Source organism: Pan troglodytes, chromosome 1 (assembly GCF_028858775.2).
Source record: "Pan troglodytes isolate AG18354 chromosome 1, NHGRI_mPanTro3-v2.0_pri, whole genome shotgun sequence".
NCBI lineage: Eukaryota > Metazoa > Chordata > Mammalia > Primates > Hominidae > Pan > Pan troglodytes.
The window spans coordinates 93,981,839-94,000,396 of record NC_072398.2 but is presented as its reverse complement, the minus strand read 5'-3'; the positions used below and the strand labels follow the sequence as shown (position 1 = coordinate 94,000,396).

The following is an 18,558-nucleotide window of genomic DNA, read 5'->3' as shown; positions in this document are numbered from 1 at the left end:
CCCTAGCGGGGCAGCCCCCGCCCTCTTGGCTCTCCATCCCGGCGGATCTTTGATAGACTGGAGTGTCGCCGCTGCCACCGTGAGTAAGTGGGTCTGGGAGGACTTCGGGCATCCTCCCTCAGGCACCCTATCCTTCACTTAACTCCATCCAGCACCTCCCCCATCCGCATCCCCAAATCAGCCAAACTTCCCCTAGATCCCTAACTTCCACCCTCCCAGGCTTTCTCTTCTACTCGCCGATTCCTTCCACTTCCCCACCCTATCCCGGAAAATCCCTAAAATAAGCAGTTGCACTGGCTTAGAAAACAACCAAAACTTTATGGCAATGTGCTGTCATCTTTCCTGGGGTTAGTGCCTGAGTAATACCCCTTGAAAACTTCTCATCTCCTGAAGGGTGGGGTGACCACCCCTCTGGGACTGAACTCCTTTTGGGAGCCAGAGAAGGGTCTGTGGTTGGCTGAGGGGCTGTAGCTTAGACCTCAGGGTCTCCAGGATGGACCCCAAGGCCAAAGGGTCTAAAATTCTGAATTCTGAATCTGGTGGCCTCCTCCTCACACCCTTCCCTGGAGCAGCTGCCTCCGGAATGGCTCAAAGTCCTCAGGCACTGTGTCTGAAGAAGGGGAAATAAGTAAGGTCAGAGGATGTGGCTCTCCCACAAGGCATGAAGGATTAGGTTGATCTCAATCAGCCACCTCACCATTGCATCGATACTGGAGATTGGACCAAATTATGTTTTCTTGGGAGAAGCAGAATACACCAAGACGCCCCCCTCGCATGGATGTGTCAATGATCACCCCAGAATCCGCCACAAGCTGGGGTCCCTCATAGAGCTTCACCCTGTCCAGGATTCCAAGATAGGAGTATCCATTGGTGCTAGGGTGCCAGTGGGCACTGTGCCACCATGCCTGGGGCCTTGCTTTTCCCCAGCCCCCCTTGAGCTCACCAGGCCTGAGAGAGAAGGGAGGGAGGGAGGGAAAGGGAGGCAGGAAGGAGAGGGAAGGGGGGTGCTTTTCTCAGGCCTGGGGCCCCTAGCTCTTTGTCCGGCTCCTTTTGCATCTCAAAGCACCAGCCGCATTCCAAGCGAGGATTGGGTTGCCATGACAATAAGCACAATGGGCTGGGGGGTGAAGTCACCCGCTTCCCAGGCTCTAGTCCACCCCCTTTTATCCCCTGTCCTGGCACCCCACAGCCCCAGGCACCTTAAAGGGGAACCAACCCAGGTTCCTGGACTCTGGGCTCTTGGCCATGGAAAGTCCAGCCTCTAAGCAGACCCATTTCCCCTCCCTTCCTGTTCATCTCCACCAACTAGGGCTACTTGTTGGAGAGAAATGCAAAGTTGTGGACAAAGTGCTGAACCGAGGCCTGTGAAGTCAGGGCCTTGATTTTCTCTTCTGTAAATGATGATCCCTTCCAGGTCAGATGATCCCTATCCAGGTTGATAAGACAGGTTCCAGGTCATACCAACTAAGGGACCAGATGTGATGTGCCCCTTCACAGATTGGCCTGGGTTTGGAGGCTTCTGGAGAACTGTAAAGGGCATCTAACCCAATGCCCTCATTTTACAGACGGGAAAATGGGTCATGGAGGAGTGACTTCACCAACATCACTCATAGGTGCTTGTGTCCATGGTGAGAAGGGTGATGGAGAGAAGTGGCTGCAGTTCCCACCCATGGAGAGGTCACTGGTGAATCCCAGCTAAAGAGGAAGGACAGGCCCGGCCTGAGTCCCACAGGTGGGCTCAGCCCCTCTCCTTACCGAATGTAGCCAACTTGAGGCCGGTGCAGAAGCTGCCAGCGATAGGAGGTCTTGTCCCGCCAGCCCACATTTCGTGGGTCTGTCCACAGCAGTCGTACCTGATCAGGGGTGTGGCCAGTATGCCACAGGGCATTTCGGAGGTGCTCACCTGGGCCAGACACTGATGTCACTGCCTAGGAGACATTGGCAAAGACAGTGAGTCAACTGCAGAACTGGAGTGAGGGGAGACAACAGGTCGGTAAGTGCAGGTGGGAAAGGGATTCAAGGCGGTCATGAAAATGCCCTGGGGCCCCAGAGAGCCGGCCTCCAAGCCAGATGTCTGGGTAAGAGGGTTCCCAGTCAAGCAGTGGGGGAGGCCCTGGGGCTGCAGAGGAGAGCTTTGGGAAAGGGCCCTGGGTTGCGGAATCTGAGCAGCTGGGGACCTTGAGCTGCAGCCCGGGCTGGGCAACCGCCCGGAAGGGTGTAGCCTGCCAGTAGGTCTGCTCGGTCTGCTTCCACATGACTACGTAGAAGCGGCCACTGTCTTGATAACTGAAGAGAAAGCCTGCGTAGTCATCATCAGTCACTGTGTTCACATGGAAGGTGCCTTCAAAGTCCACACCATTGAAGGCCGTGTATCCTGGGGTGGGGGTGGGATAAAGGTCAGGGGCAGCAAAGCTACTGGCGGCCCATCATGGGGTAAAGTTGGGAAGGGATGCCTGCTATGTATGTGGCCAGCTTGTGCCACCGCCTTCTCTCTCGCCACTTTGCCCATTCTCCCTGTCTGTTTCCTCCCCTACCCTCTGCCCCTATAGGATTCCTCCATTTGGAAGTGATTGAACTGCATATCCCTTACATACCAACTGCCAAGCCAGGGTCACTGTTCATGGTCTGAACGATTTCCATGCCCTGGGGTTGTATAGTAAAGAAAAAGCTGTGATGCAGGTGTGCTATCCCTCCCAGGCCCCCCGCCCCAGTAGCCCTGTCTGATAGCACCTGCCCAGCCCACTGCCCCGAGTTACCTGGTTGAGCACAACCCAGTTTGGGTCAATCTGAGCATCACCCTCAGGATCCAGGACGACGGTCTGATAGGCCCGAAAATCCGTAAGCGTTACCTCTGCACTTTCAGGACACACATCCAGGGGGTCGACCACCGCATCATTGTCAAAGTCATCCTCACACACATCACCAACGCCATTGCCTGGGCAGAGTGAGGCTGGGTGCTCAGGAAGGCCCTGGCCACTGCCATTAGGCAACAATACCATCTGTTGGGCCTGCATTCCTGACATCTTTCCCCACCTTGCCCTTCCTCACTTCCCAACAGGGCTTGCTGCCTCCACCTGGGCAAAGGCAACACCAGTCTAACGTGTTCTGGGTCCGCAGGCTTACCATCTGAGTCCTTCTGATTGGGATTGGGTACCAGGCGGCAGTTATCAGGACCAGGAGGCACATAATCTGGGATGCCATCATTGTCATCATCCCCATCACACTCATCTCCAAGTCCATCGTTATCAGAGTCCAGCTGGGAGCTATTTGGCAGCTGTGGGCAGTTGTCCTTGGTGTCCTGATGCCCATCCCCATCGCTAATCAGAAGAACAGGTACCAAATAAAGGATTTAAAGGTACTCCTTGTCCTTCCCTTCGCTTCTGCCTGGGAGTCTCTGGAGCCTACTCTCCATACAATCAGACCCCTGGCAGTCAGCCAGGTGAGGTGAAGGTCTGGCAGTAGGAATGGAGGGATGACTGTAAGAATAACTTCCTGCTCAATAGCAATAGAGAATTAAGGCTAAATCATAGAAGGAATTTAGAATATACTATGGCCTGGGCACAGTGGCTCATGCCTGTATTCCCAGTACTTTGGGAGGCCAAGGCGGGCAGATCACCTGAGGTCAGGAGTTCGAGACCAGCCTGGCCAACATGATGAAACCCTGTCTCTACTAAAAATACAAAAATTAGCTGAGCTTGGTAGCACGCGCCTGTAATCCCAGCTACTTGGGAGGCTGAGGCAGGAAAATCGCTTGAACCCTGGAGGTGGAGGTTGCAGTGAGCCGATATCACTGCACTCCAGCTTGAGTGACAGAGCAAGACTCCATCTCAAAAAAAAAAAAGGAGGCCGGGCGCGGTGGCTCACGCCTGTAATCCCAGCACTTTGGGAGGCTGAGGCAGGCAAATCACGAGATCAGGAGATCGAGACCATCCTGGTTAACACAGTGAAACCCCGTGTCTACTAAAAACACAAAAAATTAGCCGGGCGTGGTGGCAGGCGCCTGTAGTCCCAGCTACTTGGGAGGCTGAGGCAGAAGAATGGCGTGAACTCGGGAGGCGGAGCTTGCAGTGAGCCGAGATCACGCCACTGTACTCCAGCCTGGGCGACAGAGCAAGACTCCGTCTCAAAAAAAAAAAAAAAAAGGATATACTAGAGGAAAGTAAAATATCCCCTATAAGACCTTGCATTTCGCTGGCACAGTGGCTCACACCTGTAATCACAGCACTTTGGGAGGCAGAGGCTGGCGGATCACCTGAGGTCAGGAGTTCGAGACCAGCCTGGCCAACATGGTGAAACCCTGTCTCTACTGAAAATACAAGAATTAGCTGGGCTTGGTAGCACACGCCTGTAATCCTAGCCACTCAGGGAGGTTGAGGCATGAGAATCACTTGACCCTGGGAGACGGAGGTTGCAGTGAGCCAAGATCGTGCCACTGTACTCCAGCCTAGGTGACAGAGCAAGACTCCGTCTCAGAAAGACAAAAAAAAGAAAGACCTTACATCTCTTGACCAAGACCTTACCTGTCTTCATTAGTATCACAGACATCCCCCACCAGGTCGCTGTCTGCATCTGTCTGAGAGAGAGGGACCTGTTCTCACCATCTCCTCTTGATAACTCTGAAGAGGGTGATCTGACCACTTTCCATCCAAAGGGCTGGGGCTTCATCCATCAGTACCCTCATCCCTCCCCTGTCCTTACCATCTCCCTGTACCTGGGTAGGATTGCTCATTTCAGGGCAGCTGTCGCAAGCATCTCCCACCCCATCCTCATCCCTGTCTGTCTGTAGTGGGTTGGGGACTTTAGGGCAATTGTCCAATCCATTGGGGATGCCTAGAAGACATGGGTAGCACAAGGTTGTTACTAGAACATGCCATATTCTCTCTTCTAGGTTGGTGAAAGTCCTGAACTTTGTCTCCCCACCCAGAGGACAACTGGCCAGGAAATCTGCCTGTTTCTTGTCTCACCCTCTAGTCCACACTCTGCCTAACGCTACGCCCTACCTCACATTCCTATTGACATCTGCTGCAGGTAATCTCTCCTCACCCAGGCCAACGTCCACAAGCCTGCCTCCCTACTTCACAGAGACTTCCTAGCTTCCCTGCTTCATCCCCACCTGATCCAAATTCTCACAGGTCCCCCAGCCACCCCTTCAGCCCCAGGCCTGCACCATCCCCATCCACGTCGTTGTCACAGGCATCTCCTTCCCCATTGCCATCTGTGTCCTTCTGGTCATTGTTGGGAACGTTGGGGCAATTGTCACAGGCATCACCAAATGAATCTGTATCTGAGTTCTGCTGGTCTTTGTTGGGGAACAGCCGGCAGTTGTCCTGGGCAGAGGGGTGGGAGGGGAAGGGTCAGGTCTCCCCTAAATCACTTGTCATCTTGCACCTACCTTGTCTCTGTATCCTTTTCTAAGATCACACCCTTGTGATGGACAAACTGCTCAGTACAGTCCCACCCACCCAGCCTCCTTGTCCTGGGCACGAGGTTTTTGCCTCCCTGATTTGGAGTATTGGGCCCTTACTAGAGAGCTGCCAGATGAGGTAAGTGAGGCATGGAGAGGACAGGAGGAGGGGAGAGGAGCTTCAAGGGGCAGGGCAGTCTGGGAGTCACCTCAACATTCTTGATCCCATCCCCATCAGCATCATCATCACACTGGTCCCCCACACCATCATTATCAGCATCTTCCTGCCCAGAGTTGGGTGTCAAAAGGCAGTTGTCCTAAAGTTCAGGGGAAGAGGATGGATGAGTTCTGGCCTGACCCAGCTTGGGCTCCCCACTACGCCCCCTTGCCCGCCTGCTCCCTGCACCTGTTTGCAGTGTTTGTTGTTGTCCATGCAGGGCAGTGCTTGGTCTGGGTAGCCATCGATGTCTGTGTCAGTCCCACACACGTTCCCATTCCCAGCCCAGCCCACGTTACACTAGGGCAACACAAAGGGTAGGAGCTAGCAGTTTGGTCTGGCTCCCCTCCTCCCTCTATTTTCCCTGCTTCAGGTCCTATTCTCCCCACCAAACAGTTCCTGGGCCCAGGCCCACCTCTCTCCTATGAAGGCCCCCAACCCAGGCCCTAAACATAGCCCTACTCCTTTCCCCAGACCCTCCCTTTTCCTTCCACGCCTGAAGCCTAGCTCACCTGGCAGGACACTGCACCATTGCGTTCAAAGACACAGTGAGCATGGATGTGGCAGGGGCTGTGGGCTGGGCTGTGGCAGGTCCGGGCTGGGAGGCAGCCCTGGCTCTGGTTGCCCAGGAAACCCAGGCGGCAGGGACCACACTTGAAAGAGCCCTAAGAGTGGAGAGGCAGCATCTTAGGAAGGAGGGTGAGCCCACCAGGCACCCAGGACCAGCACTGCTCCACCTGCGGGGTGTGGGCTGGGCACTCAATTATGCCAGGCATATCAGTATCTCCTTTAGGTTCTCATGACAACCTTTCAGGGTGGATAACAGCCTCAGTTTTCAGATGAGGAAGCTGAGGCTCAGAAAAGTTAAATAACCTGCCAAAGAGCTAGCAAGAGGCAAACCAGTATTCCAAACCAAGTCCATGTGAACACCTAATCTGTGTAGTGCCCTGGGGAGGAGGAAAGGCAGCAGGAAATTTGAAGGTAAGAAGGGGCGGGGGTTGGGGTTTTACCATTCCCACCACCCCAGAATACACTCAGGATATTCAGCTCACCACAGTGTTGGTGCAGATGGAGTTTGGGTCACAGCCACCATTGTTGCCATCGTTGCATTCATCGATGTCATTGCAGACCTGAAGGGGCAGACTTTGGGTGGAACCAGACCTATGGTGGGTCTCCTCAGATACAGCAGAGGACACTGGTATGGCCTTATCTGTGAACATCAACATTAAGCCCAGACCCAAAGCCGATGCAAAGCCATCCATGTCCCATTCATCACAAGGGTCCCATGTCCAACCCAGAAGCCCCTGGCCTCTACAAGGCCAAGATCCCTTGTCCACACACACTACCCAGTCTGACCTGTTTGCTGGCCCGGGCATAGTCAATGCCCACACCAGACACCTGTGTGCCCTTGTACCCTCGAGGACAGGCCTCACAGTGGAAGCCGGGCATGGTGTTGATGCAGCTGGAGCCCGGGAAACAGGGGTCAGCGTGAGCACACTGGGGACCAGATGAGAAGGCAGAGGTCAGGCCGCCCTCTGGGAAACTCAGGTCCCTGCCTGTGATCCAGGAACCATTGCTCCAGGTCTCCCCTTTGTGCAGCTCTCCCCACACAACTGCCTTGTGCTCCTGGTCCCCACCCCGCTTCCCTCGGGGTTCCCTCTCTCCCTCCCCATGCCACTGGTCGCCATCTCAAGCCTCCCCTGCAGTTTCCCCAGCTCCTTCCCTATATGGCCTTCAGTCTTTGCCCCAGGCCTTCTGTCTCTCCCATCTTGCATTTCTCTTGCCTCTGACCTCTCCTAAACTCCAGATTCCTCTCCTCCGGACCAGCATTTATCCCACCCTCTTGGGCGCCTCCTGACATCCTCACCCCAGTTTTCTGTACCCTTCTGGGCTCTGCCCTCCCCCACCTCATTGATGTCACTGCAGTGGGTGCCGTTGCCCTGCAGGCCAGGGGGGCAGGGCCCACAGCGGTAGCCTGGGTACTCGTACACTTCCATGCAGTCCACACCTCGGAAGCAGGGATTGGGGCTGCAGTGGGAACGCTGCTCATGGAAGCCTGAGGGGTGGACACAGTCAGAGCTACCCGGTGGTCACTATTTAAGCCACCAGAAGGGAAAGCCAAAGCCATTGGGTGGGGAACGTGGCACAGTCATGTGGAGCCTCCCCTGCTCTCCCACTCACCGCACACCTGACACTCCATAATGGTGTTTCGGATCAGGGACATTTCCTTCACCTGGAGAAGGATGGGGAGGAGTCAGCACTTGACATCTGCCACCCTACCCCAGAATCAGTGCCACCCTTCGCCAGCCCACCCAAACCTGGTCTCGTATATCATCCCGCAGCTCCACCAGGATCTGGTTGAAGAGGGTGAGTTGGGTGACCAGCGCCTTGGTCTGCTCCCCTGTCGGGACCCAGGGTGTGAGGGGCTCAGTACTGGAGCACCAGTCCTGGGCCCTCCATGGGCAATAAGCCAGTACCTGCCACGGCTGCCCACCCCTGCCTTTAACCCTACTACATTCCTGACTGAAGAGGACTTAGTTTCAGGCAGCTGCCAGAGCCTGGGGCCTCCTCCCCGCTCCCCGCTTCCGCTTCAGTGTGGCCTACTCACCTAGAATGGAGTGCAGTGCATTGGTCACTGGAGAGGAGAAGAAAACATAGTCAGAGGGGTGAGGTGAAGTGAAGAGAGGCCTGGTTGGTGAGAAGAAGGAAGGAAGGTGAGGACAGGGACAGGGCTGGAGCCCCAGAATAAAGATGGGGTGCTGGATGCTGGGAGGGCAGAGCTGGCAGACAAGCAGTGCCAGCTCCTTCTATGGGGCAAAAGGCCCTCTAAGGGAGTTGCTTCACAGGAAGTTAAAACCCAAATCCTCCTGGTTCCTAGGCATGGTAGTAGCAGAAGGGATGGACCCAAAGCAGGGCCAGGGCCCCAGTATATCCCCGTTTTTTGTTTTTTGTTTTTTTTTTTTTTGAGTCGGAGTCTTGCTCTGTTGCCCAGGCTAGAATGCAGTGGCGTGATCTCTGCTCACCACAACCTCCACCTCCCAGGTTCAAACAACTCTCCTGCCTCCGCCTCCCAAGTAGCTGGGACTACAGGTGCCCACCACCATGCCCAGCTAATTTTTTGTATTTTTTAGTAGAGAGGAGGTTTCACAGCGTTGGCCAGGCTGGTCTTGAACTCCTGACCTTGAGGGATCAGCCCACCTCAGCCTCCCAAAGTGCTGGGATTACAGGTGTGAGCCACCACACCCAGCCATCCCATTCCCTTCTTCAAGAGCTCTCCCTCAAATATCTGGGAAAGGTGGGTCTTTTATTTAGGTGAGAGCTTCTGAACATCCCTGTCAGAGAGACCAGGCAGATGGGCAACACTCAGAGAAATTGCTGGTGACAGCTGCCAGTGAGAACTATAAAAGACTCGAGACCAGGCCGGGCGCGGTGGCTTACGCCAGTAATCCCAGCACTTTGAGAGGCCGACGTGGGTGCATCACTTGAGATTAGGTGTTTGAGACCAGCCTGGCCAATGTGGTGAAACCCCATCTCTACTAAAAATGCAAAAATTAGCTAGGCATGGTGGAGGGCGCCTGTAATCCCAGCTACTTGGGAGGCTGAGGCAGGAGAATCACTTGAATCCAGGAGGTGGAGACTGCAGTGACCCAGATTGCACCACTGCACTCCGGCCTGGGCAACAGGACAAGACTCCATCACCAAAAAAAAAAAATACTCGAGACCAGTATCTCTTGGTCAGCCAAGGCCAAGCAATTAACCAATTCTTCTTTTAGGTTGCTTTTTTTCTCAGATGGGCGTATTGGAGATTGTGGAGTCAGGTGAAAGATTTGGAATAACAGGGTTAGAAACCCTAGAAACAGGTGAGCCAAAGGAATGGGTTTTAAGGGAGAGGGAGATCAAGAAGACAGGAGTCACCAAAGGCCACAGGATCCGTGGTCCAATGTCAGCAAACAAGTCTCTGTGTTACCTGCACTGTGGATGGACTCGTCCCCTTGGAATGGACACTCACTCAGGGCTCCTACCCGGGCCATGGACCCACCCAGAATAATTTTCATAGATTCCACAAAGCCCTGGGGGGATAGCAGCAGAGTAAGGTGGGAAGGTCTACCAACCCCTTCCCCAGCTGGTGCAAACTCTATTTCCACAGAACTCAGAGGCTCCTCCTGGCTCACCTGCATCCTCAAATACGCCTTCTGTCCAGTCCTAATCTCCAGCCCATCGACCTCCGCTGGAGGAATGGGGGCCAGTGCTGGAAGGCCTGCATGTTGGTCACCCAGTTTGCAGTCCACGTAGAGATGTAGGGCAGGGCTGGGTCTGGAGGGACCTCGGAGTCGCAGGAGAACTGTGTGTGTGCGCCCATCAGCCAGGCCCGCTTGCTGTAGGTTCACGGCGTGGACTTTGCCATCCTCCCGCTGGTATCGCACCAGTACTGCCCAGGAGGGGAGATCAATATGGGCGCTATCCCCCACCCCCTGCCTCCCAGCTGAGCCTTGGATCAACTCTGCTAGATACCACATCTCTAGGGCCCCTATCCCTAATTCTACTATGTGGCTCTCAACACCTTGTATTTAATAGGTACACAATAAATGTTTTTGAAATTGGTTTAGAGGCCAGGCACGGTGGCTCACACCTGTAATCCCAGCACTTTAGAAGGCCAAGGTGGGCAGATCATTTGAGGTCAGGAGTTCGAGAACAGCCTGGTCAACATGGTGAAACCCTGTTTCTACTAAAAATACAAAAGTTAGCCAGGCATGGTGGTGGGCACCTGTAGTCCCAGCTACTCAGGAGGCTGAGATAGGAGAATTGCTTGAACCCAGGAGGCAGAGGTTGCAGTGAGCTGAGATTGTACCACTGCACTCCAGCCTAGGTGACAAAGCAAGACTCCATTTAAAAAAATAATTGGTTTAGAGACAAATACTTTCTTAGTCTTCATTGGTATCAGATGACTGTATCCTCTCCTAGGGTGACAGCTGGTTTTGTGGCCACTGACCTGTTCCAGGGATCTGAAAGACCTTTCTGTATCACCACTGAGGCACAGAGACATGCCTCACCCTCCTTCCAGGCATCCCCAAGTACAACCTCCCATCCCTATAAATATCAGGACTCAAGCCTCACCCTATTGTTTGGTACATGGGCTCCTAAAGCACCTTATAAGCACCCCATACCAGGTGCCCCTGATGTCTGGGCACAGCCTGATGGGACCTTGGTCCCTAGTGGAGGCCAAGGAGAATGAGGAAGCACTTGGGAAGTAGGGATGAGGGAGAGTGCTTAAGGAGGTCACCATTGCAAGAAAGGAGATGCCCACCAGTCACCTTTGTTGATCTTGCCTACAACAGAGGCCTCCAGCCATCGAGTGTTGTCTTGGCGAGAATAGAGGCCAAAGAGGACACCACCCTGCTTGGGGGGCAGGCGGAAGGTGGATAAGAGGTAGATGTCCCCAGCAGTGAGCAAGGCTGTCCGGATCTTCTCTGCCACAGCTATCATCTGCCGAGACTCGCCCACAGTCAGCAGGTCAATTACTGGTCAGGCAGGGGTTATCAAGGTTAGAGAATGGGATCAAATGCTAAGGTATGCCCTCCCCCGAGCCCACATCACCCCCTACCCCCACCACCAGGCAGCGTTAGTCACCTCAAAATTCAACCCTTGGCTGGGCATGGTGGCTCGCACCTGTAATCCCAACACTTTGGGAGGTTGAGGCAGGTGGATCGCCTAAGGTCAGGAGTTCGAGACCAGCCTGGCCAACACGGTGAAACCCCGTGTCTACTAAAAATACAAAAACAACAACAACAAAAAAGAAAAAAAAAAACCACCTAGCCGGGCGTGGTGGCGGGCACCTGTAATCCCAGCTACTCAGGAGGCTGAGGCAGGAGACTCGCTTGAACCTGGGAGGTGGAGGTTGCAGTGAGCCGAGATCGCGCCATTGCACTCCAGCCTGGGCAACAAGAGTGAAACTCCATCTCAAAAAAACAAAACGAAAACAAAAAAAAAAAAACCTCAACCCTTGTTGCTCTCAGAGGACAGAGGCACTGTGCCTTCCTTTCCCCATTATTGCCTATTACTACCTTCCGGGAACCTGCAGGTTTGAGACTCACTTGGAAACACAGAAACAGCACCCCGCAAATTTGAGATGCCCCCACCAGGTGGCGCAAAGGAGATGCTGTGCTGATCCCCCACAGGAGTGGCACCTGGTGTCCACAACGTAGAAATGGGAGGCAGCTTCTCTCTCCACTCCTGGGTTTGGCTCGTTCCACACCCTAGTTCCCCTCCTCCCATCCTAGGGGCGCAGCACACTCGCTCTGGATAAGAAGAGCTGCCCACTGAGGACTCTGACCCTCCCACCATCTGGGCTATCTCCCACGGGAATGTAGGACCCAGCTCCTTTGCCTCCTGTGTCCTGGCCAATCTGTGGTTTTCCCTCCAGCCAGTAAAGAATCTATGCCTGTGTCATCTGCTCCAGCTACCTCTCCCACATCCATCGGCCCATCCCACCACCAGACCTCCGGGAGAGCCCAGGCTTCTTGGTCCCCACCCCCGCCCTGTCCTTGGGCAGCCAGGAGCCCAGGGGGACGAAGCCCAGGGACCTACAGTACGCCCACCTTCAGGCTGCTCTCCCAGACCCTAGGGTGCCTACAGATGCTCAGGAACCACCCCAGCCAGGCAGCCTGAGCATCCAGTTCCTGAGTCCTCTGCCCTGGCCTCATGCCTGACCCTGTCCTGTTCCAACTCCCCCACTACTCTCCGGTGCCCACTCCTCTCCACCAGGCCATAATTTCACCAACTCTAGGCAGTCTGAAGTTTTCCTCTGGCTCAATTTCTGGACTCTTCGCCTCTCCCCTTGCCCACATGTTCTCTGCTACTTGGGCTGAGGGCAAATGGGGAAGAGGCAGAGAGCGGTCTAAGAGGATGGAGACAGGCTTACCCTGCAGATCCTGACTGGCAGATGCGAAAAAGCAAAGGAGGAGAAGAGCCAGGGCCCCCCGAAGTTCCTGCGTCTCCATGCCTCTCAGCCGGCTCACTACCCCTGGCAGGCAGGCAGCTGGGAGGGGAAAAGGCTAGGCGGAGAGAGCAGGAGCCGGGGGGCGGAGGGACAGAGTTGGAGGGGGGGCCAGCAGGCGGGTGAGGGGGGGCTGAAACAAAGAGCTGCCAATCACCCTGGAGGCATCATCAGCTCTGGGAACCAGGGGCACTGGGAAAGAATCCTGGAGGCCTCCCTGCTTTCTACCTCTCCCTAATGATCCTCCCCCAGGTGCCTCCCTCTCCGCAGTCATCATTGTTGGGGGTCTCGGCACACAGCGCTACCGAATGCCACTGTTTTCTGGAAGCCACGATTGTGGAAGGCAAGAACCCCTGGCAGGGGCAGTGCTAGACAGTGGGCATTATTCCACAGCTGGCAGGAAAGGATGCCAAGGGAGTGGCCGCAACTAGCTTGCTATAGTGCCCAGGGATGCCCACATGGCATGAATTTTGCTGTTCTGGCGGAGCAAGTGCTCTTTATTAGGGTGGGGGGTCCCCTGACAAGTGCCTGTTTCTCCATTTTCCCTCATTCCTAGGAAAGCTTGGGAGTCTGGAAGCGTCTGACGGGAACTGAAGGGAGACTCTAAAGCAGTGGTCAGTGAGGTCAGAGTGAAGAAACCAAAAAAGAGGAAAGGGACACCAGGGACAGGCGCAGAAGACCAGGGGTACAGGCGAGGAGCCAAGGACCAGACTGTGGAAAACTGTGGGTACTAGCGGACGGGCCGTGACCCGGATGAAGCAGAGGGGCGCCTGAGTTCCCGTCACCTAAGCGACAGCCTGCGAGCCTCTCTTCCCCTCCCCCACCCAAGCCCCAGCCCGGCCTCCGCTCCGGCCGCCGCCACCGCCCCTGTTTTGTTTCCATGGCGACAGGCGGCGCAGGGCCCGCTCCAAACATAACGCGCTGTGGAAAACATGCTGCTCGGGGGACCCCCCCGCAGTCCCCGCTCGGGGACGAGCCCCAAGGGGCCCTGGAGCAGTACAGGCCACGTGCAGTTTGGCAAGAGCCCCCAGACCTGGCCCAGGCGCACAAGACCCCGCTCTCCAGAGCCTGCCGCGCCTTCAGGGGTTCGGGGCTCCACTTGGCCGAGGCGCCGTGACTCTCCGAGGCGCGCCGGGCCGACAGCGCTGTCCCGCTACGTGGGCCACCTCTGGATGGGCCGGCGGCCGCCCTCCCCCGAGGCCCGCGGCCCAGTCCCCCGCAGTTCAGCTGCCAGTCGGGCCAGAAGAAGCCTCGCCTCCCCGGGGATCTCCCCAGGCCCCCTGACCGCAACGATCGGAGGGGCGGTGGCGGGGGGCGGGCCCAGGCAGGGGAGGGCAGAAGCACACAAGGAAGTGTTTCCGGGACAGAGGGTGGGCAAGATGGCGGCGCCCATGGAGCTGTTCTGCTGGTCAGGGGGCTGGGGGCTGCCGTCAGTGGACCTGGACAGCCTGGCCGTGCTGGTGAGGGGTGGCGCCGGCGCCCTCTGCTGTGCCCTGATGACTGGGGAGGGGGCCGAACTAGCCAAGCATCCAAACCTTGCCAGGGCTACTCAGCACGGGCGCAGTGGGAGAAACTGAGGCAGTCAAAGAGCGTACGTGGCCGATATGGCCTCAGTGCCCTATGCTGTAGTTTTCTAGGCTTAATGCAGCAATGAAAAGACGCCTGGTTGGGAGTTCAGGTGATGGGTTCTAGTCCTTGCTCATCCATTCACTGGCTGTGTGACCTTGCGGAGATCCTTTCTCTTTGGGCATTTTTTTTCTCCATTCGGAGGTTTACTAGGCTGGACTGTCTCAGGGACCTACTCTAGCTTGGAATTCCTGCCTTCTCCTCAGCCCCCTTCTCCTCTTCCTCCTCACTTAACAGCATTTACTGAGGCTATTGTTTGTTAGACCAAACGACTCACAGCCAGGCTTTGTATAAAGAGCTTAGCAATCAGACTTCCTTTGCTTCATTTATTCATTGACTCCTTGCTTTAAAGAGGATCTATTAGATTTCTTCCAAATATTAAACATTGCCAGGCAAAGATGAATAAAATTTGGTTCCTCCCTTCGAGTTTACAGAAAGGCAGATAGGTAAGCAAATAAATATAATAAAATATTCACATATAAGTTAAAGTAGGAACAGACCACAGATACTGCCAAAGAGAAGGGCATTATCAGTGCTTCCAAGAAGAGGGATACTGGTTAGGAAAAGCTTCTGAGGATAGATGTTCACCAGGTAGATGGCAAGAGAGGAGATAGAGGAAAGGATTTTCCTGGCTGTCCTGTAATCACAGACATGTCCGGAATCTCTCTGAGCCCTGTGTTGTCCATTTGTAAAATAGAAATGGTAGTGACTCCCCCTTTTTTTTTGAGACTAAGATACTAAATATAGGGAATGGCACATAAGGTATTCAATAAATGTTATTTCTCTTCTTGATACCACTGTGGGGGACATGGCTCTGCCTCTCTGACTTCTGCTTCCTTCCCTCCAGACCTATGCCAGATTTACTGGTGCTCCACTGAAGGTACACAAGATCAGCAACCCCTGGCAGAGCCCTTCAGGTACCCAGTATCCCTTGGGGGTAAGGAAGGGTGTGTACAAGGGGAGAAGCAAGAAATAGGCAGGAATGTGTTGCAACTATGTATGACTAGGCAGCTAAGGGTCTGGTTGGTATACTTCTCTCTCAATATCAGGAACTCTGCCTGCCCTTCGGACCAGTCATGGAGAGGTCATCTCAGTTCCACACAAGATCATCACCCACCTTCGAAAAGAGGTAGGTGACTTGGATAGTGGGGGCTGCCACTGAGAGAAGTTCAGTCAATTCTATACAATACACATTTATTGAGCACCAGATATATGCCATGCTAGATGCAGGTGACCCAGAGCATCAAGGAGCAACAGTCTCGTGGCAGAGACACACACAATGTCACTGTGATGTATTAAAGCTGTCGGCAAGAGATGAAACTTAGGGCACTGTGAGGCAGGGAAGGAGAGGAGCACAGGCTGAAGGAGAGTGGAAGACAGCAGTTGGCCTCTGATGGTGGGACTGGAGAGAGATTTCTAAGGGCCACTTCCTGTTTTCAGGGACTAGGTTGGGCTAGATATGGGGCTCAGGATGGACAAGGCTTAGAGCCAGGTTGGAGAAGATGAAAGAGCATTACTAGAGGAGTGGGGAGGCCTAGGCTATGCTCTTTACTCTGCCATTGACTATGTGATCTTGGGCAGGCCATGTAACCTCTCAGGGCTGTGCACTCCCTTATTTGTAAAACTAGAGGGCTGGGCCAGCATGTTTTCCAAGGGTTCTAGCATTGACGGTCAGGTTCCAAGAGGGAACACAGTGTCAGAAGTGGGACACTCTTCCTCATTTCTAATTTCCCAAAGGTTAAGGACCTGGGGAATTAATTGAGAGGCCTGGAAAGAGAGGATCCAGATAAAAGCCAAAGTTCCTGGCAGAGCCGAGGCCACTGCCCTGATTGCTTAGGTGTGAACAGAGCTTTTCCAGTTTCCAAAGTATTCTAAATTATTTCCTAACACAGGGGCATTCAGAGAAAGAGATTCTTACCCCCATTCCACAGGGGAGAAACTGAGGCTTAGGGAGATTTAAGGATCATGCTGAAGAGGTTATCTGGGGACAAAGCTTACTCAGGATGTGGAGGGGGGATGCTGAGGAACAGGGACTGGAGCCTGGGAAGGTAGGGCAGGCTGAGACCTGGGGGTATGGGTGGAATGTGTATGTGGTAATGGTGTCTGAGCAATGGAATGAAGTGAAAGAAATAGCCAAGAGCTGGGCACTGAGGGAACAAGCTGGGGGGCCCTGGGCATGGGTTCCCTGGATCCAGGGAGTGTGAGGATGGCTTTCCCTGGTTCCTGAGGCATGGACCGAGTCCTAGCCTGCATCTGAGCTCCGTTGTGCGAGCTTTGTGGTGTCTGGGTCGGGGAAGTTACTGTTAGAAAGTTGCCGTCAGCAGGCGTTGTTCCAGCTTTCCATGGAAATTCTGGGAGCTGCTCCTAGTTTGCGGCGGAGCCTCCCTTCCTTCCCTGCATTGGGCGCTGGACCTTGACGGCCAGGAGGCTCCAAGGCCCAGGCTTTTTGCCAACAGCAACAGGCTACTGGCTGGGCCCAGGCAAGGGGGCCTTGGCAGGAAAAGTTCCTTGCTGTACCTCCACTGCACTCAGAGGCCAGTGAGGGGGGTACCAGACAGGACTCCTTCCTCCCTGGTGAAGTGCCCTTGCAGCTCCCCAGTGTCCACGCCATGGATATTTCCTCCACAGAAGTACAATGCTGATTATGATCTGTCAGCTCGGCAAGGGGCAGACACCCTGGCCTTCATGTCTCTCCTGGAGGAGAAGTTGCTCCCGGTGCTGGTGAGTGTGCCCAGACCTCCCAGCATCCATGGCCAGCAGGGGAGGGTTCGGGAACACACAGACCCACACACAGGCTCAGGACAGCATGGGGGTCAGAAGCCCACCTTGAATCAGACAGGTGCACTGGCTCAGACCTGCCTGTTTCTTCCTGCCCACCCAATCCAGGTACATACTTTTTGGATAGACACCAAGAACTACGTCGAAGTGACCCGGAAGTGGTATGCAGAGGCTATGCCCTTTCCCCTCAACTTCTTCCTGCCTGGCCGCATGCAGCGGCAGTACATGGAACGGCTACAGCTGCTGACTGGAGAGCATAGGCCTGAGGACGAGGAAGAGCTGGAGAAGGAGGTAGCTCTGAGACCGGGGGCTATTGTATGAGATGAGCCCCAAGGATGCTGGCCAGGAATGGGAGTGCTTAGGTGGGGAGGTGGCACTGTTCCCGCAGCTGCAAGCCTACCTGTGTCGCCCCTACAGCTGTACCGAGAGGCTCGGGAGTGTCTGACCCTGCTCTCTCAGCGCCTGGGCTCTCAAAAGTTCTTCTTTGGAGATGCGTGAGTCTGACTCCAAGAGGGTAATGGGTGGCTTGGAAGAAGATACAGGTTCATATGGAGCAGCTGAAGCTGGGGCTGGGGCTGGCTCAGGCTCTGGATAGCAGGTTCCTGGGATAGAAACTGGCCCTAGTGACAGTGTGACTGTGTGGGGGCCAGAGCCTTCTCAGAGGTACAAAAGGGTAGGGTGGGAGGGCAGCCAGGCACAGGAGGGGTCTGAAGAGCTGTGGGGCACTGAATGTGCCCTTTATGCAGCCCTGGGATAGAGCCCTATTCAGGGCCAGGCTGGCGCCACCTGGGGATCTCTCCCCATACCAAGTCTAGAACTGTGTGTCCTGTCCTTCCCTGGTGGCCACCTGCTGCCCAGAGCCCACCTCCAAAGGCTGACTCTTCCTCCAGCTCCATCTTTACCCCTTCTACCCCAGTAGTTCTCCTCCATCCCACCCTTCTCTCTCTGCTCCAGCCCTGCCTCCTTGGATGCCTTCGTCTTTAGCTACTTGGCCCTGCTGCTGCAGGCAAAGCTGCCCAGTGGGAAGCTGCAGGTCCACCTGCGTGGGCTGCACAACCTCTGTGCCTATTGTACCCACATTCTCAGTCTCTACTTCCCCTGGGATGGAGGTAAGGGGCAGATGGGAGGGGCAGCCCTGGGGAGAGTGGGCAGGGATCCAAGAACTAGTTCTCCTAACACACCTTCCTTCCTTGACCCTCAGCTGAGGTACCACCGCAACGCCAGACACCAGCAGGCCCAGAGACTGAGGAGGAGCCATACCGGCGCCGGAACCAGATCCTATCTGTGCTGGCAGGACTGGCAGCCATGGTGGGCTACGCCTTGCTCAGCGGCATTGTCTCCATCCAGCGGGCAACGCCTGCTCGGGCCCCAGGCACCCGGACCCTGGGCATGGCTGAGGAGGATGAAGAGGAATGATTTGTCCTCACGCTCCCAAGACTGGTTTTTCTACTCTCATGCATTCCAGAGGCCCCCGTGCCTCCTCGTTGGTACAGCCGGACACGGGGTGCTGCCCCCCAGAATAAAGCCACTCACACTGAC

The 18,558-nt window shown here is 55.1% G+C and overlaps 2 protein-coding genes and 1 long non-coding RNA gene across 30 annotated transcripts; 2 read left to right on the top strand and 1 right to left on the bottom strand.

Moving 5' to 3' along the window:
- Positions 1-298: 298 nt before the first annotated feature.
- On the bottom strand, positions 299-13,921 carry THBS3 (thrombospondin 3). 26 transcript variants are annotated; one of them, XM_063812692.1, is made up of 24 exons: positions 13,649-13,921; positions 11,456-11,553; positions 10,934-11,140; positions 9,794-10,050; positions 9,589-9,691; positions 8,230-8,256; positions 7,940-8,022; positions 7,803-7,854; positions 7,529-7,677; positions 6,978-7,118; positions 6,674-6,751; positions 6,134-6,286; positions 5,811-5,921; positions 5,614-5,721; positions 5,168-5,327; positions 4,712-4,830; positions 4,521-4,573; positions 3,124-3,317; positions 2,757-2,935; positions 2,595-2,643; positions 2,178-2,374; positions 1,756-1,928; positions 698-837; positions 299-610 (listed from the first exon to the last, which is right to left on the bottom strand). In XM_063812692.1, the coding sequence occupies exons 3-24, from the start codon at positions 11,103-11,105 to the stop codon at positions 552-554; spliced, it is 2,757 nt and encodes a 918-aa protein (XP_063668762.1). In that variant the 5' UTR covers positions 11,106-11,140; positions 11,456-11,553; positions 13,649-13,921; the 3' UTR covers positions 299-551. The 26 variants fall into 26 exon arrangements, 23 of the variants coding, with proteins under 23 accessions (XP_063668762.1, XP_063668759.1, XP_001154764.2 ...); XM_063812689.1 differs by lacking the exon at positions 11,456-11,553 and having other exon boundaries at positions 13,649-13,920; XM_001154764.7 differs by lacking the exons at positions 11,456-11,553; positions 13,649-13,921 and adding an exon at positions 12,541-12,730.
- Positions 852-10,223, top strand: LOC129137874 (uncharacterized). Of its 2 annotated transcripts, none has more exons than XR_010157874.1 (13): positions 852-1,414; positions 1,566-1,993; positions 2,550-2,679; positions 3,118-3,333; positions 4,889-5,028; positions 5,417-5,543; positions 6,436-6,602; positions 6,750-6,819; positions 7,048-7,143; positions 7,840-7,988; positions 8,160-8,335; positions 9,395-9,481; positions 9,769-10,223. It is a non-coding gene; the product is annotated as an uncharacterized LOC129137874 (long non-coding RNA). The 2 variants fall into 2 exon arrangements; XR_010157873.1 differs by having other exon boundaries at positions 6,096-6,602.
- On the top strand, positions 13,352-18,557 carry MTX1 (metaxin 1). 2 transcript variants are annotated; one of them, XM_016928669.4, is made up of 8 exons: positions 13,352-14,075; positions 15,089-15,158; positions 15,291-15,370; positions 16,870-16,962; positions 17,128-17,310; positions 17,437-17,513; positions 17,974-18,128; positions 18,221-18,557. In XM_016928669.4, the coding sequence occupies exons 1-8, from the start codon at positions 13,548-13,550 to the stop codon at positions 18,433-18,435; spliced, it is 1,401 nt and encodes a 466-aa protein (XP_016784158.3). In that variant the 5' UTR covers positions 13,352-13,547; the 3' UTR covers positions 18,436-18,557. The 2 variants fall into 2 exon arrangements, with proteins under 2 accessions (XP_016784158.3, XP_063668796.1); XM_063812726.1 differs by lacking the exon at positions 16,870-16,962.
- The last annotated feature ends 1 nt before the right edge of the window (position 18,558 follows it).